The sequence below is a fragment of the Festucalex cinctus genome, chromosome 20, assembly GCF_051991245.1.
Source record: "Festucalex cinctus isolate MCC-2025b chromosome 20, RoL_Fcin_1.0, whole genome shotgun sequence".
Classification (NCBI taxonomy): domain Eukaryota; kingdom Metazoa; phylum Chordata; class Actinopteri; order Syngnathiformes; family Syngnathidae; genus Festucalex; species Festucalex cinctus.
This window is the reverse complement of record NC_135430.1, coordinates 10,189,886-10,214,476: the sequence shown is the minus strand read 5'-3', so window position 1 is coordinate 10,214,476 and position 24,591 is coordinate 10,189,886. Positions and strand designations below refer to the sequence as shown.

The following is a 24,591-nucleotide window of genomic DNA, read 5'->3' as shown; positions in this document are numbered from 1 at the left end:
TACTATACATGGTCGTTTTTAAAAAAATAAATAAAACGCCTTACTATACATGGTAGTTTTTTTCCAAAAATAAAAACGCCTTACTATACATGGTCGTTTTTTCCCCCAAAATAAAACGCCTTACTATACATGGTCGTTTTTAAAAAAATAAATAAAACGCCTTACTATACATGGTCGTTTTTAAAAAAATAAATAAAACGCCTTACTATACATGGTCGTTTTTCCCCCAAAAATAAAAAGCCTTACTATACATGGTCGTTTTTTTTCCAAAAATAAAACGCCTAACTATACATGGTCGTTTTTTTCCAAAAATAAAACGCCTTACTATACATGGTCGTTTTTTTCCAAAAATAAAAACGCCTTACTATACATGGTCGTTTTTTTCCCCAAAATAAAACGCCTTACTATACATGGTCGTTTTTTTCCAAAAATAAAAACGCCTTACTATACATGGTCGTTTTTAAAAAAATAAATAAAACGCCTTACTATACATAGTCGTTTTTTCCCCCAAAATAAAACGCCTTACTATACATGGTCGATTTAAAAAAAATAAAACGCCTTACTATACATGGTCGTTTTTAAAAAAATAAATAAAACGCCTTACTATACATGGTCGTTTTTTTTCCCAAAAATAAAACGCCTTACTATACATGGTCGTTTTTTCCCAAAAATAAAACGCCTTACTATACATGGTCGTTTTTAAAAAAATAAATAAAACGCCTTACTATACATGGTCGTTTTTAAAAAAATAAATAAAACGCCTTACTATACATGGTCGTTTTTTTTCCCAAAAATAAAACGCCTTACTATACATGGTCGTTTTTTTCCAAAAATAAAATGCCTTACTATACATGGTCGTTTTTTTCCAAAAATAAAATGCCTTACTATACATGGTCGTTTTTTTCCAAAAATAAAATGCCTTACTATACATGGTCGTTTTTTTCCCAAAAATAAAAACGCCTTACTATACATTAGGGGTGTTTAAAAAAATCGATTCGGCGATATATCGCGATACTACATCGCGCGATTCTCGAATCGATTCAATAATCGGCAGAATCGATTTTTTTTTTTTTTTTTTTTTTTTTTTTTTTTTAAGGATTCACACCTTGAGCATGGAAGAATGTTATATGAACGGCACATTAAGCCTTAATATTTTTATTTTAATGCTGTTCAAATGTGAAACAGATTGCAAACTGTTTGTGTACAGTGGCTCACGGTTATAAGCCTCAAGTTTTAGATAAATATATTCATACAAATCTTACAGTGTACATGTACAAATTTACTGATAGTATTTTCTAAATTTGAATGGAAAAAAATCGCAACAATCGACTTATAAATTCGTATCGGGATTAATCGGTATCGAATCGTGACCATTCGTATCGGGATTAATCGGTATCGAATCGAATCGTGACCTGTGAATCGTGATACGAATCGAATCGTCAGGTACTAGGCAATTCACACCCCTACTATACATGGTCGTTTTTTTTTCAAAAATAAAACGCCTTACAATACATGGTCGTTTTTTTAAGAACAAAAAAATTCCTTGCTATACATGGTCGTTTTTTTTTCCCCAAAAATAAAACGCCTTACTATACATTGTCGTTTTTTTCCCAAAAATAAAACGCCTTACTATACATGGTCGTTTTTTTCCAAAAATAAAACGCCTTACTATACATGGTCGTTTTTTTTCCAAAAATAAAACGCCTTACTATACATGGTCGTTTTTTTCCAAAAATAAAACGCCTTACTATACATGGTCGTTTTTTTCCAAAAATAAAAACGCCTTACTATACATGGTAGTTTTTTTCCCAAAATAAAAACGCCTTACTATACATGGTCGTTTTTTTCCCCAAAATAAAACGCCTTACTATACATGGTCGTTTTTTTCCAAGAATAAAACGCCTTACTATACATGGTCGTTTTTTTCCAAAAATAAAACGACTTACTATACATGGTCGTTTTTAAAAAAAATAAATAAAACGCCTTACTATACATGGTCGTTTTTTTCCAAAAATAAAACGCCTTACTATACATGGTCGTTTTTTTCCAACAATAAAACGCCTTACTATACATGGTCGTTTTTTTTCCCAAAAATAAAACGCCTTACTATACATGGTCGTTTTTTTTCCAAAAATAAAACGCCTTACTATACATGGTCGTTTTTTTTCCCAAAAATATAACGCCTTACTATACATGGTCGTTTTTTTTCCAAAAATAAAACGCCTTACTATACATGGTAGTTTTTTTCCAAAAATAAAAACGCCTTACTATTCATGGTCGTTTTTTTACAAAAATAAAACGCCTTACTATACATGGTAGTTTTTTTCCAAAAATATAACGCCTAACTATACATGGTCGTTTTTTTCCCCAAAATAAAACGCTTTACTATACATGGTCGTTTTTTTCCAAAAATAAAACGCCTTACTATACATGGTCGTTTATTTTCCAAAAATAAAACGCCTTACTATACATGGTCGTTTTTTTTCCAAAAATAAAACGCCTTACTATACATGGTCGTTTTTTTCCAAAAATAAAACGCCTTACTATACATGGTCGTTTTTTTTCCAAAAATAAAACGCCTTACTATACATGGTCGTTTTTTTCCAAAAATAAAACGCCTTACTATACATGGTCGTTTTTTCCCCAAAAATAAAACGCCTTACTATACATGGTCGTTTTTTCCCCAAAAATAAAACGCCTTACTATACATGGTCGTTTTTTTCCCCAAAAACTAAAACGCCTTACTATACATGGTCACTTTTTTAAGAAAAAAAAAAAGCCTTAGCATACATGGGTGTTTTTTTAAGAACAAATAAAACGCCTTACTCTACATGGTCGTTTTTTCCCCCAAAATAAAACGCCTTACTATACATGGTCGTTTTTTCCCCCAAAATAAAACGCCTTACTATACATGGTCGTTTTTAAAAAAATAAATAAAACGCCTTACTATACATGGTCGTTTTTTCCCAAAAATAAAACGCCTTACTATACATGGTCGTTTTTTTTCCCAAAAATAAAACGCCTTACAATACATGGTCGTTTTTTTAAGAACAAAAAAATTCCTTGCTATACATGGTCGTTTTTTTTTTTTCCAAAAATAAAACGCCTTACTATACATGGTCGTTTTTTTTTCCAAAAATAAAACGCCTTACTATACATGGTCGTTTTTTTCCAAAAATAAAACGCCTTACTATACATGGTCGTTTTTTTCCAAAAATAAAACGCCTAACTATACATGTTCGTTTTTTTCCAAAAATAAAACGCCTTACTATACATGGTCGTTTTTTTAAGAACAAAAAAACGTCTTACTATACATGGTCGTTTTTTTTTCCAAAAATAAAACGCCTTACTATACATGGTCGTTTTTTCCCCCAAAATAAAACGCCTTACTATACATGGTCGTTTTTTTCCAAAAATAAAACGCCTTACTATACATGGTCTTTTTTTTTTTAAGAACAAAAAACGCCTTACTATACATGGTCGTTTTTTTTTTCAAAAATAAAACGCCTTACTATACATGGTCTTTTTTTTAAGAACAAAAAAACGTCTTACTATACATGGTCGTTTTTTTCCCAAAAATAAAACGCCTAACTATACATGGTCGTTTTTTTCCAAAAATAAAACGCCTAACTATACATGGTCGTTTTTTTTCCTAAAATAAAACGCCTTACTATACATGGTCGTTTTTTTTCCAAAAATAAAACGCCTTACTATACATGGTCGTTTTTTTCCCCAAAATAAAACGCCTTACTATACATGGTCGTTTTTAAAAAAAATAAATAAAACGCCTTACTATACATGGTCGTTTTTTTCCAAAAATAAAACGCCTTACTATACATGGTCGTTTTTTTCCAAAAATAAAACGCCTTACTATACATGGTCGTTTTTTTCCAACAATAAAACGCCTTACTATACATGGTCGTTTTTTTTTCCCAAAAATAAAACGCCTTACTATACATGGTCGTTTTTTTCCAAAAATAAAACGCCTTACTATACATGGTCGTTTTTTTTCCAAAAATAAAACGCCTTACTATACATGGTCGTTTTTTTAAGAACAAAAAAACGTCTTACTATACATGGTCGTTTTTTTTTCCCAAAAATAAAACGCCTTACTATACATGGTCTTTTTTTTTAAGAACAAAAAACGCCTTACTATACATGGTCGTTTTTTTTTCCAAAAAGAAAACGCCTTACTATACATGGTCGTTTTTTTTAAGAACAAAAAACGCCTTACTATACATGGTCGGGTTTTTTTTTCAAAAAATAAAACGCCTTACAATACGTGGTCGTTTTTCTTTCCAAAAATAAAACGCCTTACTGTACATGGTCTTTTTTTTAAGAACAAAAAAACGTCTTACTATACATGGTCGTTTTTTTTTTTTCCAAAAATAAAACGCCTTACTATACATGGTCGTTTTTTTCCCAAAAATAAAACGCCTTACTATACATGGTCGTTTTTTTAAGAACAAAAAAACGCCTTACTATACATGGTCGTTTTTTTCCCCAAAATAAAACGCCTTACTATACATGGTCGTTTTTAAAAAAAAATAAAACGCCTTACTATACATGGTCGTTTTTTCCCCAAAAATAAAACGCCTTACTATACATGGTCGTTTTTTCCCCCAAAAATAAAACGCCTTACTATGCATGGTCCTTTTTTCCCCCCAAAATAAAATGCCTTACTATACATGGTCGTTTTTTTACAAAAATAAAACGCCTTACTATACATGGTCTTTTTTTTTTAAGAACAAAAAACGCCTTACTATACATGGTCGTTTTTTTTTTCAAAAATAAAACGCCTTAATATACATGGTCTTTTTTTTAAGAACAAAAAAACATCTTACTATACATGGTCGTTTTTTTTTTCAAAAATAAAACGCCTTACTATACATGGTCTTTTTTTTTTAAGAACAAAAAAACGCCTTACTCTACATGGTCGTTTTTTTTCCAAAAATAAAACGCCTTACTATACATGGTCGTTTTTTCCCCCAAAATAAAACGCCTTACTATACATGGTCGTTTTTTTCCAAAAATAAATAAAACGCCTTACTATACATGGTCGTTTTTTCCAAAAATAAAACGCCTTACTATACATGGTCGTTTTTTTCCAAAAATAAAACGCCTTACTATACATGGTCGTTTTTTTCCAAAAATAAATAAAACGCCTTACTATACATGGTCGTTTTTTTCCAAAAATAAAACGCCTTACTATACATGGTCGTTTTTTTCCAAAAATAAAACGCCTTACTATACATGGTCGTTTTTTTCCAAAAATAAAACGCCTTACTATACATGGTCGTTTTTAAAAAAATAAATAAAACGCCTTACTATACATGGTCGTTTTTTTCCAAAAATAAATAAAACGCCTTACTATACATGGTCGTTTTTTTCCAAAAATAAAACGCCTTACTATACATGGTCGTTTTTTTCCAAAAATAAAACGCCTTACTATACATGGTCGTTTTTAAAAAAATAAATAAAACGCCTTACTATACATGGTCGTTTTTTTCCAAAAATAAAACGCCTTACTATACATGGTCGTTTTTTTCCAACAATAAAACGCCTTACTCTACATGGTCGTTTTTTTTCCAAAAATAAAACGCCTTACTATACATGGTCGTTTTTTCCCCCAAAATAAAACGCCTTACTATACATGGTCGTTTTTTCCCCCAAAATAAAACGCCTTACTATACATGGTCGTTTTTTTCCAAAAATAAAACGCCTTACTATACATGGTCGTTTTTTTCCAAAAATAAATAAAACGCCTTACTATACATGGTCGTTTTTTTCCAAAAATAAATAAAACGCCTTACTATACATGGTCGTTTTTTTCCAAAAATAAAACGCCTTACTATACATGGTCGTTTTTTTCCAAAAATAAAACGCCTTACTATACATGGTCGTTTTTTTCCAAAAATAAATAAAACGCCTTACTATACATGGTCGTTTTTTTCCAAAAATAAAACGCCTTACTATACATGGTCGTTTTTTTCCAAAAATAAAACGCCTTACTATACATGGTCGTTTTTTTTCCAAAAATAAAACGCCTTACTATACATGGTCGTTTTTTTCCCAAAAATAAAACGCCTAACTATACATGGTCGTTTTTTTCCAAAAATAAAACGCCTTACTATACATGGTCGTTTTTTTTCCAAAAATAAAACGCCTTACTATACATGGTCGTTTTTAAAAAAATAAATAAAACGCCTTACTATACATGGTCGTTTTTTTCCAACAATAAAACGCCTTACTATACATGGTTGTTTTTTTTCCCAAAAATATAACGCCTTACTATACATGGTCGTTTTTTTTCCAAAAATAAAACGCCTTACTATAAATGGTAGTTTTTTTCAAAAAATAAAAACGCCTTACTATACATGGTAGTTTTTTTCCAAAAATAAAAACGCCTTACTATACATGGTCGTTTTTTTCCCCAAAATAAAACGCCTTACTATACATGGTCGTTTTTTTCCAAGAATAAAACGACTTACTATACATGGTCGTTTTTATCCAAAAATAAAACGCCTTACTATACATGGTCGTTTTTTTCCAAAAATAAAACGACTTACTATACATGGTCGTTTTTTTCCAAAAATAAAACGACTTACTATACATGGTCGTTTTTTTCCAACAATAAAACGCCTTACTATACATGGTCGTTTTTTTTCCCAAAAATAAAACGCCTTACTATACATGGTCGTTTTTTTTCCAAAAATAAAACGCCTTACTATACATGGTCGTTTTTTTTCCCAAAAATATAACGCCTTACTATACATGGTAGTTTTTTTTCCAAAAATAAAACGCCTTACTATACATGGTAGTTTTTTTACAAAAATAAAAACGCCTTACTATACATGGTCGTTTTTTTACAAAAATAAAACGCCTTACTATACATGGTCGTTTTTTTTCCAAAAATAAAACGCCTTACTATACATGGTCGTTTTTTTTCCAAAAATAAAACGCCTTACTATACATGGTCGTTTTTTTCCAAAAATAAAACGCCTTACTATACATGGTCGTTTTTTCCCCAAAAATAAAACGCCTTACTATACATGGTCGTTTTTTCCCCAAAAATAAAACGCCTTACTATACATGGTCGTTTTTTCCCCAAAAATAAAACGCCTTACTATACATGGTCGTTTTTTTTCCCAAAAATATAACGCCTTACTCTACATGGTCGTTTTTTTTCCAAAAATAAAACGCCTTACTATACATGGTCGTTTTTTCCCCCAAAATAAAACGCCTTACTATACATGGTCGTTTTTTCCCCCAAAATAAAACGCCTTACTATACATGGTCGTTTTTTTCCAAAAATAAAACGCCTTACTATACATGGTCGTTTTTTTCCAAAAATAAATAAAACGCCTTACTATACATGGTCGTTTTTTTCCAAAAATAAAACGCCTTACTATACATGGTCGTTTTTTTCCAAAAATAAAACGCCTTACTATACATGGTCGTTTTTTTTCCAAAAATAAAACGCCTTACTATACATGGTCGTTTTTTTCCCAAAAATAAAACGCCTAACTATACATGGTAGTTTTTTTCCAAAAATAAAAACGCCTTACTATACATGGTCGTTTTTTTCCAAAAATAAAACGCTTTACTATACATGGTCGTTTTTTTTCCAAAAATAAAAACGCCTTACTATACATGGTCGTTTTTTTCCAAAAATAAAACGCCTTACTATACATGGTCGTTTTTTTTCCAAAAATAAAACGCCTTACTATACACGGTCGTTTTTAAAAAAATAAATAAAACGCCTTACTATACATGGTCGTTTTTTTCCAAAAATAAAACGCCTTACTATACATGGTTGTTTTTTTTCCCAAAAATATAACGCCTTACTATACATGGTCGTTTTTTTTCCAAAAATAAAACGCCTTACTATACATGGTAGTTTTTTTCCAAAAATAAAAACGCCTTACTATACATGGTAGTTTTTTTCCAAAAATAAAAACGCCTTACTATACATGGTAGTTTTTTTCCCCAAAATAAAACGCCTTACTATACATGGTCGTTTTTTTCCAAGAATAAAACGACTTACTATACATGGTCGTTTTTATCCAAAAATAAAACGCCTTACTATACATGGTCGTTTTTTTCCAAAAATAAAACGACTTACTATACATGGTCGTTTTTATCCAAAAATAAAACGCCTTACTATACATGGTCGTTTTTTTCCAACAATAAAACGCCTTACTATACATGGTCGTTTTTTTTCCCAAAAATAAAACGCCTTACTATACATGGTCGTTTTTTTTCCCAAAATAAAACGCCTTACTATACATGGTCGTTTTTTTTCCCAAAAATATAACGCCTTACTATACATGGTAGTTTTTTTTCCAAAAATAAAACGCCTTACTATACATGGTAGTTTTTTTCCAAAAATAAAAACGCCTTACTATACATGGTCGTTTTTTTACAAAAATAAAACGCCTTACTATACATGGTAGTTTTTTTCCAAAAATATAACGCCTTACTATACATGGTCGTTTTTTTCCCCAAAATAAAACGCTTTACTATACATGGTCGTTTTTTTTCCAAAAATAAAACGCCTTACTATACATGGTCGTTTTTTTTCCAAAAATAAAACGCCTTACTATACATGGTCGTTTTTTTCCAAAAATAAAACGCCTTACTATACATGGTCTTTTTTTTTAAGAACAAAAAACGCCTTACTATACATGGTCGTTTTTTTTTTCAAAAATAAAACGCCTTAATATACATGGTCTTTTTTTTTTAAGAACAAAAAACGCCTTACTATACATGGTCGGGTTTTTTTTTCAAAAAATAAAACGCCTTACAATACATGGTCGTTTTTCTTTCCAAAAATAAAACGCCTTACTATACATGGTCGTTTTTTTTTTTTCCAAAAATAAAACGCCTTACTATACATGGTCGTTTTTTTCCCAAAAATAAAACGCCTTACTATACATGGTCGTTTTTTTCCCCAAAATAAAACGCCTTACTATACATGGTCGTTTTTTTCCCCAAAATAAAACGCCTTACTATACATGGTCGTTTTTTTCCAAAAATAAAACGCCTTACTATACATGGTCTTTTTTTTTTAAGAACAAAAAACGCCTTACTATACATGGTCGTTTTTTTTTTTCAAAAATAAAACGCCTTACTATACATGGTCTTTTTTTTAAGAACAAAAAAACGTCTTACTATACATGGTCGTTTTTTTTCCAAAAATAAAACGCCTTACTATACATGGTCGTTTTTTTCCCCAAAATAAAACGCCTTACTATACATGGTCGTTTTTAAAAAAATAAATAAAACGCCTTACTATACATGGTCGTTTTTTTTCCAAAAATAAAACGCCTTACTATACATGGTCGTTTTTTTCCAAAAATAAAACGCCTTACTATACATGGTCGTTTTTTTCCAAAAATAAAACGCCTTACTATACATGGTCGTTTTTTTCCAAAAATAAAACGCCTTACTATACATGGTCGTTTTTTTCCAAAAATAAAACGTCTTACTATACATGGTCGTTTTTTTAAGAACAAAAAAATGCCTAATTATACTTGGTCGTTTTTTTAAAACAAAAACAAAAAATGCCTTACGATACATGGTCGCTTTTTTTAAAAACAAAAAAAAATGCTTTACTTTAAAATAAAAAAAAATAAAAAAATGAAAATAAAAAATAAAAATAAAATAAGACCTTACTCTACATGGTCATTTTGTTTAAAAACAAAACGCCTTACTATACATGTTCATTTAAAAAAAAAAAAAAAAAAAAAAAAAAAAAAAAAAAAACGCCTGGTTGTTTTTTAAGAACAAAAAACGCCTTACTATACATGGTCGGTTTTTTTTTCAAAAAATAAAACGCCTTACTATACACATCGTCGTTTTTTTTTTTCAAAAAATAAAACGCTTTACTATACATGGTCGGGTTTTTTCCCCAAAAAAATTAAGCGCCTTACTATAAATCGTTGTTTTTTTTTTTCAAAAAATAAAACGCCTTACTATACATTGTAGGTTTTTTTTTTTTCCAAAAATAAAACGCCTTACTATACATGGTCCGTTTTTTTTCCAAAAATAAAACGCCTTACTATACATGGTTGTTTTTTTTTTGTTTGTTTTTTTAAAAACAAAAAAAAATGCCTTACTATACATGGTCGTTTTTTTTTTTTTTCAAACAAAAAAAAATGCCTTACTATACATGGTCGTTTTTTTTTTCCCCCAAAAAATAAAAAGCCTTACTATACATGGTCTTTTTTTTTTTAAAAGCAAAAAAATGCCCAACTATACTTGGTCGCTTTTTTAGGAACAAAAAAATGCCTGACTATACATGGTCGTTTTTTTTTTTTTAAAACAAAAAAAAAATGCCTTACTATACATGGTCGTTTTTTTTTTCTTCCACCCAAAAAATAAAACGTCTTACTATACATGGTCTTTTTTTAAGAAAAAAAAAAAAAGAAAAAAAAAAAGAACACCTTACTATACATGGTCGTTTTTTTAAAAGCAAAAAAATGCCTAATTATACTTGGTCGTTTTTTTAAAACAAAAACAAAAAATGCCTTACGATACATGGTCGCTTTTTTTAAAAACAAAAAAAATGCTGTACTTTAAAATATAAAAAATAAAAAAATAAAAATAAAAAAAGACCTTACTCTACATGGTCATTTTGTTTAAAAACAAAACGCCTTACTATACATGTTCGTTTAAAAAAACAAACAAAAAAAAAACAAAAAAAAAAGAACGCCTGGTTGTTTTTTAAGAACAAAACGCCTTACTATACATGGGCGTTTTTTTAAGAACAAAAAAAAAAGCCTTACTATACTTGGGCGTTTTTTTTAAGGACAAAAAAAATTCTTTACTATACATGGTCATTTTTTTAAGAACAAAAAAAAACTATTATACATGGTCGTTTTTTTTTTGCGTGTGTTTTTTTTTTTAAACAAAACGCCGATACATGGTCACTTTTTTAAAAACAAAATGCCTTACTATACATGGTAACTTTTTCAAAAACAAAACGCCTTACTATACATGGTCATAAAAAAAAACAAAACAACAAAAAAAAAAACCCCCGCCTGGTCGTTTTAGGAACAAAAAAAAAAAAGCCTTACTATACTTGGTAGGGGTGTGAATTGCCTAGTACCCGACGATTCGATTCGTATCACGATTCATAGGTCACGATTCGATTCAATACCGATTAATCCCGATACGAATCTATGAGTCAATTGTCGCGATTTTTTTTTTTAATTTAGAAAATACTAAATCAGTAAATTTGTACAGTGTAAGATTTGTATGAAAATGTATTATTTATTTATCTGAAACTTCAGTCTTATACAGGTTGTAATCTGTTTCATGTTTGAACAGGATTGAAATACAATTTTAAGGCTTAATGTTCCATTAACATAACATTCGTCCATGCTTATGGTGTGAACCCTAAGACGCTTTAGTGAATATTTTTCCATCAAAAATTAATATTTAAAAATCGATTCGGACGCCTATTGAATCGATTCGATAATTGCGCAATGTAATATCGCGATATATTGCCGAATCGATTTTTTTTAACACCCGTAATACTTGGTCGTTTTTTTAAGGACAAAAACAACTTTTTACTATACATGGTCGTTTTTTTTTTAAGAACAAAAAAAAAAGATGCCTGACTATACATGGTCGTTTAAAAATAAATAAATAAATAAATAAAACTTACTCTACATGGTCATTTTGTTGAAAAACAAAACGCCTACTATACATGGTCGTTTTTTTAAGAACTAAAAAAACGCCTTACTATATATGGTCGTTTAAAAAAAAAAAAAACCTTACTATATATGGTTGTTTAATAAAATAAAAAATAAAAAAAACGCCTTACTATATATGGTCGTTGAGGAGAAAAAAAAAAACAACCAAAAAAAAACAACCAAAAAAAAACAACGCCTTACTATATATACATGGACTACGATTTTTTTATCCCGCAAAATTATACATATACTGCCCAAAGCCAGCGGAGATAGGCTCCAGCACCCCCGAGACCCTTGTGAGGAATAAGCAGTCAAGGAAATGGATGGATGGAGTTATATATATTTTTGTCATATAAAACTTCACATTTTATTTTGTAATAATTTGTTTTTTTTTGTCTTTATTGTAAAAATGTTTTACTCTAAAATTACCGTACTCATTTTTTTCCTTCTGAAAAGCAAATTATTTTCTCACATTTCTGAGAAAATTATTATTATTATTATTATTATTATTATTTTAACCAAAAAATCCATCAAGTGAAATTTTTTAATATGACAGACAGTTATAACAACCCCCCACGTTATTTTCATGTCCTGTGGGTGCGTCACGTGTGCTGTACCCTTCCCCGGTGAGAGCGCAGCAGGACTGGATGTGCCACTGGTGATCTTTGATGGCGCTCAGCGTCATGTACTTGGAGATCTCGGCCGCCGACATGCAGTCCTTCATGTCCTGCTTGTTGGCGAAGATCAGCACGGCCGCTTTGCGCAGGTCCTGGAAAGGAAGACGGACGCGAGTCACAATCGGCTCCATCAAAACAAAGAATAAAAATAAAATAACAAAAAAGGAAGGTCCAGACGTTGACCTCATGAGCTAACATCCTGTAGAGTTCCTCTTTGGTGATGACCAGACGCTCTCGGTCGGTGCTGTCCACCACCAGGATGACAAACTGCGCACAAAAAAAAATAAAAATAAAAAAAAAAGCACAACCAGTCAGCGAGTGCCGGAAGGAAACAAAAGGAACAAAAGATGCTAGAGACAGCTGGAGGCGTCAAAAGACACGCCTGGTGACGGCGGCCTTTAAAATGATGGGATGGCGCGCAAACGCGTTGCCAAAGCGACCACAAGTCTCACACAACGTTTGAGCTGCTTTCAGCTACGTTAGAATATTGTTGTTGTTTTTTTTGTGCAATGCTACACTAAAATGTACTCAAATAATGTTAGAGTTCTTTTAAACTAAGATTTTATTTCATTGTATTTTAATAGCTCATACAAATTCCGTTTTTGTAAACAATGGATTTTTTTAACATAAAATAAAAAAAAAAAATTGTAAAAAAATTAAATAAAAAAAATCTACACTCCTAACAGTAAAACACTGTTGCAAAAGTAACATTTTTCATGAATATAAATTTACGTGTGAAAACTTATTTTCTCTCAAAATTACTTTCCCCACTCAAAATTAATAAAGTTCTTGTCATGTTAATCTGTTACAGCCTCCTACTAAAATTGTTGTAATGTGTATTTAGAGGAGTAAAAATAGCTCTTGACTCCATAACATTGTAATTTATAATTCTTTTTTAGTTATGACATTATTAAATAGCATTTAAAAAAATATATATATAATAAATATATATATATATATTTTTTGGTCAATTTTCCCTTGTAAAATTGAACAAAAATTCTCATTAAAATACAATTTATTAAAACAAATGTCAATTGTGATATTGTGATTAAAAAACAAATAAACAAACCAAAAAAAAAAAAAACACGCCTTACTATACATGGTCGTTTAAAAAAAAAAAAAAACCTTACTATACGTTGTCGTTAAAAAAAATAAAAAAAAATAAAAAAAAAACGCCCTACTATACATGGTCGATTTTTAAAAAACAACAACAAAAAAACGGCATGGTCGTAAAAAAAAAAAAAAAAAAAGCCTTACTATACATGGTCGTTTAAAAAAAACGAAAAAAAAAAAAAAAAAACGCCATGGTCCGTAAAAAAATAAAAAATAAAAAAAATAAAAAATAAAAAAAAGCCCTACTATACATGGTCGTTTTTTTTTAAAGAAACAAAAAATGCCATGGGCGATTAAAAAAACAAAAAAAATGCCTTACTCTACATGGTCGCTTAAAAAAAAAAAAAAAAAAAAAAACAACAACAAAAAAACGGCATGGTCGTAAAAAAAAAAAAAAAAAAAAAGCCTTACTATACATGGTCGTTTAAAAAAAAAGAAAAAAAAAAAAAAAAAACGCCATGGTCCGTAAAAAAATAAAAAATAAAAAAAATAAAAAATAAAAAAAAGCCCTACTATACATGGTCGTTTTTTTTTAAAGAAACAAAAAATGCCATGGGCGATTAAAAAAACAAAAAAAATGCCTTACTCTACATGGTCGCTTAAAAAAAAAAAAAAAAAAAAAAACAACAACAAAAAAACGGCATGGTCCTTAAAAAACAAACACAAAAACGTATTGTTTACGTAAAAAAAAATTTTCTCATAATAAAAAGAAAATCTTGCACTTTGCCTCTCGTCTAAGAGGAAACTTCCAATTGGGTTTGTTAACCTTTCCACAAGTAACATTTACCATATAAAACAAACAAAAAATAACTTAAAAAAAAAAAGTTTACAGTAAAACGACCTTTATATTTCACAACACGGACACTATGAACACACTATGCAATCACATTTTACATTTCTCTACTATCGTAGCTACTGTAGCATGGTGAGGTGTCAACAGACTTTATGCTTCACTTGGGAGTCTCTTTTGTCAACCTTTGACCCAGAGCGGCCCCTCAGCTGCCGTGTGCTCTGTGAACAAACGCACCATCTGCCCTCACATCTGCGCGAGTACCTCGGTGTTGGAGTAGTACGTGTTCCAGGAGGACCTGAGCGACTCCTGCCCGCCGATGTCCCACATGAGGAAGTGCGTGTTCTTCACCACGATCTCCTCCACGTTGCTGCCGATGGTGGGCGACGTGTGAACCACCTCGTTCATCAGACTAGCGCAAGGACACTTCATTAGGTACACACCAAGCCAGCTATCCAGCTACAGTAGCTCCCTAGCTAGCTATTAATAAAAGACTTGTAAAAAGTGCCTTACAACTGATAGAGAATGGTGGTCTTGCCGGCATTGTCCAGGCCAACGATGATCACCTTGTGCTCTATTAAAAAAAACACACAAAAAAAAAATCTTTTGTTTTTTTCCAAACATTTATGTTTATGTTAGTGGCAGACCCTCCATTGTGCTCATCCAGGAAGGAAGCGTGAATAGAGGCGTTCAATTGTGACATGAGTCTCATCTCATCTATGACTTCCTACGACTTTGTAAAAGGGCGACAAAGTATGTGCAGCAGATTCAAAAGTCGACACACCGTTGTTCAAATGTTTTAGTATGAAAACATGGCACCATTTCAAAACTTTTTCTATTATTAACATGAGGGCCTGACCAATATGATTTTTTTTAAAAACCGATGCCATTCAGATATTTGCCAGAAATTTTCTAAAAATATTCATAGAAATGAAGGCAGTTTCCACAAAAAAGTTTTTTTCCATCAATTTTTTTTTGCAAAAGAAACTTCTTGTAAAATAAAACACTCCAGTTAAACTTTTTTTACACAACAGCTTTTGTAAAAGAAATTTGTATTCTTATAAAAAGCAAAATATTTTTCTTGTGAAACTATTTTTCTCAAACCCGTAAAATTCTTCTCATAAAATGAAGACATCCCATTACAAATTCTGGAAAAAGTAATATTTCTTCTAATTAAAAAAAAAAAAAAAAAACAAAATAACCCGTTTTAAAAAAAACAAAGCTCCTCAGATAAAAAGTTTTGAAGCACATTTTTGAAAATCGATCCATGGTGACGTCATAGATCCACAGCTGCTACTACCATACCCAGACAGTGCTAATCAATCGACCGTCAATCAGCCAACAAGTCCAAAATAACCAAACAATAAATCTTTTTTCCTAACTCTTTCGTTTTCATGCAAATTACCAACTTTAAAAGCAAATCACAACAATACAAAAAATAACGGTGGGTTTATAGGAAACACTGTCACAAACTCGCCCTAAAGCGAGTCGAAGTCGTCTTATTTTTTTTTATTTTTTTTTTGCGACCTTAAAAAAAATGAACTCTTTACGTACCTTGGTTGCAAAAGAAGCTCCACAGTTTAGAGAATATGAGGCCCATTGTTTAAAAAAAAAAAAAAAAAAAAGAGAGAGAAAAAAAGATGCCAATGTCTGTTTGTCCGTCCGTTCTTTGTTCCGAACATCCGTCGGTCGGTGGCGAGCTACAAGTCCACAAACACGGCGGCTAAGCTAAGCTGTAAACTCAGGGCGACATTTTACCCAAGCGCGCGCTCCAATGCGCCCCCGGAGACATCTGCAAATGTGGCAAAAGACAACTCGAGGTTTTTAGGGAGCGCCTTCGGTGTCAAGAGAGCCGCGACGAGTTGCGGTATGTGCAGACTCGCCTGACCGTGCGGTTGGGCCGGCTGCAGCGAAACGAACGATTACTGCTGACGTCATCACGCTACGACGTATTATTTGTTTGTGTTTTTTTTTTTCCCTTTAAAAATCGTTAACTGATCACAAGTTTTAAAAGTATAAATTATAAAATGTACATTTTAAAAAATAATTTTTTTAAATGTTTTTTTTTTGCCCGAGGGTCTACTTTACACATGAGTCTCGTTGGTGACGTTTACGGAAGTGGAACTGGAAAGCACTGTCGATGCACATGCAAACATGCGGTAAATTATGCTTCATTTATAAAGCGGGTTCCCACCTTACGAGGCCATCAAAGCACTTTATATTCGACTACTCATTCACCTACTGATGACGCAGCATCAGGAGCAACTGGGGATTCAGTATCTTGCTCAAGGATGCTTCGACGTGCATGGGAATCAAACCTACAACCTCTGGATTGGGAGACGACCACTCAACCACTGACCCACGCCGTCCCGGTGGTGCCTTGGTTGGAGCGAAGTGGACAATTTGACACATTAGAGAGTCACGTGTCTAAAGTATGTCTCTAACTACTGCAATCTTTAGAGAGAGTTATTTGCACAGTATTTGCAACCTTGCACTCAAGTTAAAATCGCGGCAAAAGCAGACAAAATGTCGGTCTTTCCGAGGATTTCTCTGAGGCCGGAGGTCGCCGATTACCTAAAGGGAGTGTTCTTAAACAAGGAGGTACGTTTTGATGAAATATGCACATTTTCTGTCATGGCAGTGGAAGAAATTGTGATTATCCCTATGTAGTATCGTTTCACTGTGGCTTAAAAAAATATGATCAATGTTGACAATATGATGTTTTATGTGGTGTTTTTGTAGACATCTTTTGTAAAGAAATAAAACTCTTGTTTATTGCAAGTTGTTGGCGTCCATTGGCCATCAGGAAGCCGAGCGCCATTTCCAGACGCTTCTCACCTGTCTGTCGCATCCCCCGTCTTACTCCTGCGTCCGGGCCAGCGTCCACCTGGCGCCGCTGGATGAGATCAGACGTAAACTGAGCGAGGAGCTAAAGAAGGTGAGATTAACACTCATTCGCTGCCACTGATTCCACATTTTAGATATGAGATGAGCGCAGTTTGTGAGTCCTCAGCTGTCTTTTGTGCAACCTATCTTTTTTTTCTACAGCTATAAAAGAATAGAGACAGTCAAACTTTTTATTTCTTTGTGGAAGAAGAGCCTCTATTCTTTCATTTAGTAGCTTCACTGAACACTATTTTGTCTAGCACTTGAAAATGTCAAAATACTCTAAAATGGCTGGCAGTGAATGAGTTTCTGTAAAAACTAGAAAAAGTTTGCCTCTGAGTTGTCAGCAAAAATGTCATGTTTATGTTTGTTGACGTGGGGAGTAGCAAAAGTGTGGATCGGAGGAGGAGCAGCTGGAGATCTTCCTGCATCCAAGCGTTCCAGATGTGCTTCTGATTCCTGTGGTTGGACCGAGGTATGAGACTGTGTGTGCTTTAAATAAAATAAAAAATAAATAAATAAAAATGTTCACCTTTAAAAATGCTGGTAAAAAATATTGGTATTGTTTTTTTTAACTGACATTGGGTTATTTTTAATCTAGCAGTTTTACTTTCATAAAAGTAAATATTTAAAGCATATTTGAGAATATTTTTCTTGTAAATGTTATGGTATAAATAAGCTTTGCAGATATGTACAGACAACAAATCAAAACAAAATTCTCTTTTTTTTTCTTTTTCTTGTAGAAGTAAGAAATGTTACATGAAGACTGTTTTTATTTATTTTCCTTTTCTAGATGTGTGCAACAGCTCAGCTCCGAGGTGGTGGCGGGTGCTCAGTGCGGCAACGCCGTGCTGAGAGGCGCTCACGTCTTTGCCCCCGGAATACTCGCCTGTCCAAAGTGTAAATACCATCTACAGGCCCAAAAAAAAAAAAGACTTCCACATTAATTATAATTATTTATATTTATATTTAGTATTTATTTGCTTGTGTTGCAGACATGAAGGTCGGGGACGTCGTGTCGGTGTTCTCCGACGTGGAGGGAAAATGCACCCGGGGCGCATTCAGCTTTCACGGGAAGAAGACGTTTGTGGGCAACGGCGTGGCCGAGAAGGATCGCGTCGGCATTTTCGGCACGGGAGAAACCGTTAGGTAGCTCAAAGTGTTTTCGATAACATTATTCATGACATAACTTCATGCATCGCAAATCTTTCTCAATTTCCATTCAAGCTTCGCAAAAACTGCTATATTCTCAATCAATCGACAGGATAATCAAATCTAAATATTCACACATTTCCTTATTTGTTATCACTACTTGTGGCAATACAAAACTAATTTTTAAATTTGCCGATACGTGACGCCGATTTGAAGTCACTTTGCTTACGTTTCCAGGGGCGTGGCCGTGCGTATGACGGAGCCGCTTTACTGGAGTCCCTCCTTCGATGGAGTCTTACCTCACCTGGCCTTCTTACAGGTAAAAAATCAGACAATTAATTTCTCACAAGACATTTTGGGGACCCTCTTTTAGAGGTTCAAAATTTTGGTGAGCAGTATGTTGGTAAAAGTTTGTCGTTTTACGCCAGAACCTTCCATCTGTGGTCGTGGGCCACGTTCTGGGTCCTCGGCCCGGAGAGCGCATCCTGGACATGTGCGCCGCCCCAGGTGGGAAGACGTGCCACATCGCCGCCCTCATGGAGGATCAGGTACATTGCAAGATGATGTCACTGCCAACTACAGTTACTTCATTTTGTATTTACATTTTTTTAATTTTTTTTTTGTCCTCAGGGCGAAGTGGTGGCCTTGGACAGGATCCGAAACAAGATGGAGCTGATTCGCCAGAATGTTGAAAAATTGCAGTTGCGTAGCGTGAAGGCGTTTTGCTTCAACAGCACCAAAGTCATAAGCGACGACATCATCGGCAATGCAGAAGGTGACATCGCCTCGCAACAATTGGTACTAGCATCATGTTGCGTGCTATAACCTTTTTAAGTTGTATTTTGACTGATTTTGCAAGGCCCACAGAATATCGTGTTCTATTGCTATAAAAACGTGGAACCTACCAAAAGAAATATTAGTCTCTTCTTTCATCAAGAAAAAAAAAAAAAAAAAAAAAAAAAAAAGTACCATTCTATGTTTCCGTTTTGCAGCAATTAGCATTAGAATATAGCTAAGTTTCAGCATTATTCACAAATATGTTTAGAACTGTGGGGAAATCAGCTTGTTTGCAACATGGCCCTGGTTGATCTTATACTCTGCTGCCACCTGCTGGCCGTTTTTGTAATTACTACCATTGCTTCACCTGTTCTCTTCAGTTCAGATGCTGCATCGAAAGCATAAAAAACAAACAAACAAATACATCTTTGGGCCACTTAAAACATTTAAAATAGAACATATTGATAAGTTTTTGGGAGCAGTTATGTTGTGTTATTACAGTCTATAACTTTAAAGAGTTTCTTTTAAATAATTTAATTTCATAAAACAATTACTAGAACTAAGGTTGTATTTTTTGTTGTCTTTCTTCATGACTGCCCACCATTGCGTTACATTCGTGTCATCTCTGCTCTTGCCCGTTCTCCAGGTCCGCCCTTCCCTCCCGAGAGTTACGACCGCGTGCTTTTAGACGCGCCCTGCAGCGGCCTCGGCCAGAGGCCAAACATGGCGAGCACCTGGAGCCTGAAGGAGATTTGCTCCTACCCACCCCTGCAAAGAAGCCTCTTCCGTGCTGTACGGACAGTATACTGTACTCTACTTTCACCACTAGATGGCGGTAGAGTCACACTTACAAATACTAAACTGATAGCAAGTATATTATGTATTCAGCTGATTAAAATGAGCAGTTTAAGATGCGTGTGTTGTATTTGCAGGCGGTGCGCGCATTAAAGCGCGGCGGCATCCTGGTGTACAGCACGTGCACGTTGACGCTGGCGGAGAACGAGGAGCAGGTGGCCTGGGCCCTTCGCACCTTCCCCGGGCTCACGCTGTTGCCTCAGGTAAGATGATAAAACGACATCAACACAAATTTTTTTTTTCCCCTCCGTTGATTGTCTGGCCTCTGCAGGAGCCTCGCGTTGGGGGTGAAGGCATGCCAGGCGCCGGGCTGACCCCGGAGCAGCTCAGCCTCCTCCAGAGGTTCCGACCCGAGTTGAGTTGGGAGCCCGGCGCGGCGAAGCCCATCGCCAGCAGGGCCGACGGCGACACCATCGGGTTCTTTATCGCCAAATTCCAGAAAAATTCATTTGCTGCCTGTGGGGATGCTCAAGAAGATCAGGACTGAAAATGCTGTAATTCACGTGACAGGCCAGTAGGTGGAGATGTCACCTTGTTAAAAAATAATAGTCTGTAGTGTTTATAAAGCTGATAGAAACAAAATACAATTTTCTTCACATTGGCAAGAAGATAAAGTGGATATTTAAAGTTTACACACCCCTACTCAAATGCAATGTTTTTGTGACAAAAATATTAGAACAAACTGAGGACTGAGGAGTTTGCATGTTCTCCCCGTGCCTGCGTGTGTCTTCTCCGGGCACTCCGATCTCCTCCCACATTCCAGACATGCATGGCAGGTTAATTGGGCACTCAAAATTGTCCCTAAGTGTGCTTGTGAGTGTGGATGGTTGTTCGTCTCTGTGTGCCCTGCGATTGGCTGGCAACCAGTCCAGGGTGTCCCCCGCCTACTGCCCAAAGCTAGCTGGGATAGGCTCCTGCACCCCCCCAGTGACCCTTGTGAGGAATAAGCGGTCAAGAAAATGGATGGATGGATATTAGAACAAGGTAGGTCATGCATGGGGAAAAAAAAAAAACCCCATCAATGTGAGCTCAACTGGAACCAAAAAAAAACAAACGATTTTTTAGGGTTGAAGAGTTTGCCTTGTGCTGTAAGATTTGACAATAAAAATGGCAGGAAAAGCCTGCTAGAACACCTGTATTTTTTTTCTTTCATAAATTGTAGCAGGTGTGCTGACTAACATTTTCCATGACTTAACTGGTTAATTCTGAGCACATCTACATCCCCAGCTATCAGAGGGTGTGTACATTTATGCAACCACATTATTGCAGTTGTTTACTTCACCTCCCAGAAGTTTTTTTTTTTTTTTTTAATTATTCTACAGGTTTTAGTTCACAAAGGTGGCACAAGTTTTGAGATTATTTATCTTGATCTCATTTTTTGGTACCACAAAAAAAACTAGCATTTGAGCAGGGGTGTGTAGACTTTATATCCACTTTGTTAGCATTTTCAGCTGCTTGAATTATTTTTATGTAAATGGTAGCACTATTTTAAAACCTTTTTTTATATACTGTATATTGTCATAACCAAATGTACAATTAATGCAGTTTTTTTGTTTTGTTTAATGTTTACACTGAAATAAAATTGCTATTGATTTAAAAAATGAAAATTAGGATCTGGTGGCGGGTGGTCCATGCTTCATGCGGTAGGAAATATAGGGATAAAGCCGCATAAACACTGAGGTAGAGGGCCAATGCAGGGGCGTTGCCATGACAACACTGACGACACTGTTGCCTCGGCGATGGTGGGTTCCTTCTCGGCGCGCGCAGACCAGGAAGTGGCGGGGGTCGCGAGGGATATTAACAATTTATCGGCGCTGGTGAAAATGGATTTGGCCCATCTCGAGGCTAATTGATGGATGTTTGTCTAGCTGGCAGGATTCCCAGGAAAACACCAACATCGCGCTCGGCTCCGGGCCTATTTTAGACTCACTCCCCCTTTTGGTGGTGACGTTGCCTTGACGACGGCCCCGTGAGCCTACCTCAATTTTTCAGTAGTGTTTTAAGAGCGAGGGGGAAGAAAAGGAAAACTATTTATAGATGCGGCAGCCGGGGTGTTTTCAAAGAACAACGCAACTATTCTAAGAGCCTTTAAAAAATAAATAAATAAACCCGCACTGCTACCAACGGCCTAAACTTTTTCTTTCTTTTTTTTTAAAACACATTTTATCTGAATTTTGAGCATCCCCCCCCTCCCCGAGTGATTATCATGTGGTGTGGAGTGTTTCAACAATTTGAGAACCTCAGACTTACGGACGTTGAAGCTTCTGAAGCTGTAACACATCAACCATGAATTTGGTGTATTGTTTTCATCTAACACCAGGGGTGGGCAAAATACAGCATGATTTATTTTTTTATATGACCAACAGTCCTGTAACATATTTGCTTCTTTCATTTAGCTTTTTCTTTTTCTTTAAATTGGTTAATTAAAATTATTATTTTTGTTTGCATTTTGTTTTTTGTTCAAATAAAATTAGTCAAATGATTTTATATTTTTATTACATTAATTACATCATTTGATTAATTATATTTACATTCACTAATAGTAAAATTAAAAAATACAAGTAAAATAACTTTAAGAATTTTTTTTTAATTTTGGTAGTATAATTTAAAAAAAAAAGATAAAATAAACCATTTAAATTTACTATAAAATGGGAAAAATGTATAATATATTCCATCCACATTTTTGACCCCATCTCCAGACGACGTGCCACAAAATTTTGCCCACCCTTGATCTATACTGTACTGAATTCCCTTTTGTAATAAGGAGGTGTCTTGACTTACTGTTTATCCCAAAGTTATAAAAATGGCAAGCAAAGGACTTTCTGCAAACACAAACAGGACGACTTGACCAATTAATTCTGGAAGGACGTCTGAAAGGAAAAAAAAAAAAAAACATCATTCAAGTACAGTAGTTTCGGGTCAAAAATAGTAAATAAATAAAAAAGCACAACTCAGTACATGAACAAAAATGTCATGCTTTTTTTTTTTTTTATCAAATATGCATATTTGTGAACATTCATGCATATCCATAAGGATCTATGCATAGATACATGTACACATAGGAATAAAAAGTCAACACACCCCTGTTCAAACAGCAGGTTTTTGTGATTATAAAAAAACAAAAAAAAAAGTGAGAAGATAAATAGCTTTTCATTTAAAACAAAAACCTTGCAAGAGGGGACAATAAACAATAAATAAATATTACTGGGGACGTGGCTGTTCAAAATGAACCAATCACATTCATATTCACCCGCCATCAATTAAAGTTGCTCTTATATAATGTCAAATGGGAGCGAGCACCATTTGATGTGCCTCTGATTTACTTTGAATAAAGTTCAGCTGCTCTAGTGGACATTTCTGACATTAATGGTGGGAAAAGATTGTCTTATTTTATTTTTTTATATGACAAGATCTGAACAGGGGTGTGCAGACTTTTCCTATCCACCGTATGCGTGTATCCACGTCATAGAAACGCTGCCATGAAAAACCGGAAGGAAGTGGATATAAATAGGATGCTGTGGTTTGGAGGTGTAGCAGCACAACAGGAGGGAGGAAAATGGATCCTCGGGTTCAGTAAAAAGGTGGTCTACTGGGGGATGTACGAGTCTCGGGCCCATTCCCCCGCCTCGGCCCTCTTTTTGGGCTCTCTGTCGTAGTGGTGGTGGTCCCGCGTCGGCCTCTGTTGTTGATGGTGATGGTGGTGAGTGCGCTGCTTGTTGCGTTCATTGTGGTCCTGCTCGCGTTCTTTGGAGCGATGGTGGTGGTGGTGGTTGTGGTCCCGGTGGGCTTGCGGGGGCTCCCCTAAGTCGTCCTCCTCTTCCTCCTCCTCCACCTCTTCCTGGTCGGCGTCCTGCTGCTGCTGCTGCTGCTGCTGCTGCTGCTGGTGGAGGAGCTGAGTGTGAGGCTCCGCGTAAGCCGCGTCCTTGCACTCCCGGCTCTCTGGGCTCTCCGAGTCCAGCGTCTCCTGCCGGGGGAGGCCCCTGCTCCGGTGGTGATGGTGGTGGTGGTGATGGTGATGTCGGTGGTGGTGGTGGTTGTTGTGGTGCTCAGTCCTGGCGGAAGAAGAGCGGTGCTGCGAGTGAGGTGCTCCTCTCCGGGACGACTCGGTCCTCAGGGGGCGCTCCTCCTCGTTGGCGGCGTCCTCCTCCTCCTCGCCGTCTGCCTGGTTCTGGTTCTGGTGGTGATGATGGTGGTGGTGGTCCTCTCTGGAACCTTTCCGCTCCACTAACGCCTTGTCTGTCCGATGCTCTGCACCGCCACCCTGATGTGCAAACGCAAGGAAATATTCGTCAACCAACAATGTTGGAATATTGACTGCATTTTGTTATTTTTTTACTTTTGATTGGTCAGGAGAATTTGTGCATTGTTTTTCCTGATATAATATATAAAACTTTTTTCTTTTTTAAATGATATATAATCGACCCCACGACCCTTGTGGGGAAAAAGCGGCTCAGAAAATGGATGGATGGATCTACTGTATAACAGATTTTTATACATCTACATTTCTAGAGATTAGTATTAATATTTTAAGTTGATTTTAAAAATTAATAATTCTACAATATACTGCATTATCTAATATACATTTTTCATTAAAGGGATACTTTACTTATTTAGCCATTTTTGGCAATCAAACAATATT

The 24,591-nt window shown here is 34.7% G+C and overlaps 3 protein-coding genes across 13 annotated transcripts in view; 1 reads left to right on the top strand and 2 right to left on the bottom strand.

Annotated features, from left to right (window-relative positions):
- The window catches only part of LOC144009488 (ADP-ribosylation factor-like protein 5B), a 66,633-nt gene extending 50,409 nt beyond the window's left edge, over positions 1-16,224 (bottom strand). Inside the window, exons 1-5 of the mRNA XM_077509252.1 lie at positions 15,837-16,224; positions 14,796-14,856; positions 14,547-14,694; positions 12,563-12,646; positions 12,320-12,471 (exon numbers count right to left, since the gene is read on the bottom strand). Coding sequence (XP_077365378.1) covers positions 12,320-12,471; positions 12,563-12,646; positions 14,547-14,694; positions 14,796-14,856; positions 15,837-15,882 — 491 coding nt within the window. The 5' untranslated portion in view covers positions 15,883-16,224. The remainder of the gene's footprint in view (positions 1-12,319; positions 12,472-12,562; positions 12,647-14,546; positions 14,695-14,795; positions 14,857-15,836) is intronic.
- nsun6 (NOP2/Sun RNA methyltransferase 6) lies at positions 16,095-21,655 on the top strand. 2 transcript variants are annotated; one of them, XM_077509245.1, is made up of 11 exons: positions 16,095-16,883; positions 17,065-17,220; positions 17,555-17,643; positions 17,962-18,068; positions 18,164-18,317; positions 18,558-18,639; positions 18,749-18,868; positions 18,951-19,095; positions 19,744-19,932; positions 20,030-20,155; positions 20,224-20,385. In XM_077509245.1, the coding sequence occupies exons 1-11, from the start codon at positions 16,809-16,811 to the stop codon at positions 20,241-20,243; spliced, it is 1,263 nt and encodes a 420-aa protein (XP_077365371.1). In that variant the 5' UTR covers positions 16,095-16,808; the 3' UTR covers positions 20,244-20,385. The 2 variants fall into 2 exon arrangements, with proteins under 2 accessions (XP_077365371.1, XP_077365372.1); XM_077509246.1 differs by having other exon boundaries at positions 16,743-16,883; positions 19,744-19,889; positions 20,224-21,655.
- A 1,136-nt stretch (positions 21,656-22,791) lies between these two features.
- The window catches only part of cacnb2a (calcium channel, voltage-dependent, beta 2a), a 35,667-nt gene continuing 33,867 nt past the window's right edge, over positions 22,792-24,591 (bottom strand). For all 10 annotated transcript variants that reach the window (XM_077509233.1, XM_077509240.1, XM_077509234.1 and 7 more), the window contains one exon: positions 22,792-24,213. In XM_077509233.1, the coding sequence (XP_077365359.1) occupies positions 23,539-24,213 (675 nt within the window). In that variant the 3' untranslated portion in view covers positions 22,792-23,538. The remainder of the gene's footprint in view (positions 24,214-24,591) is intronic.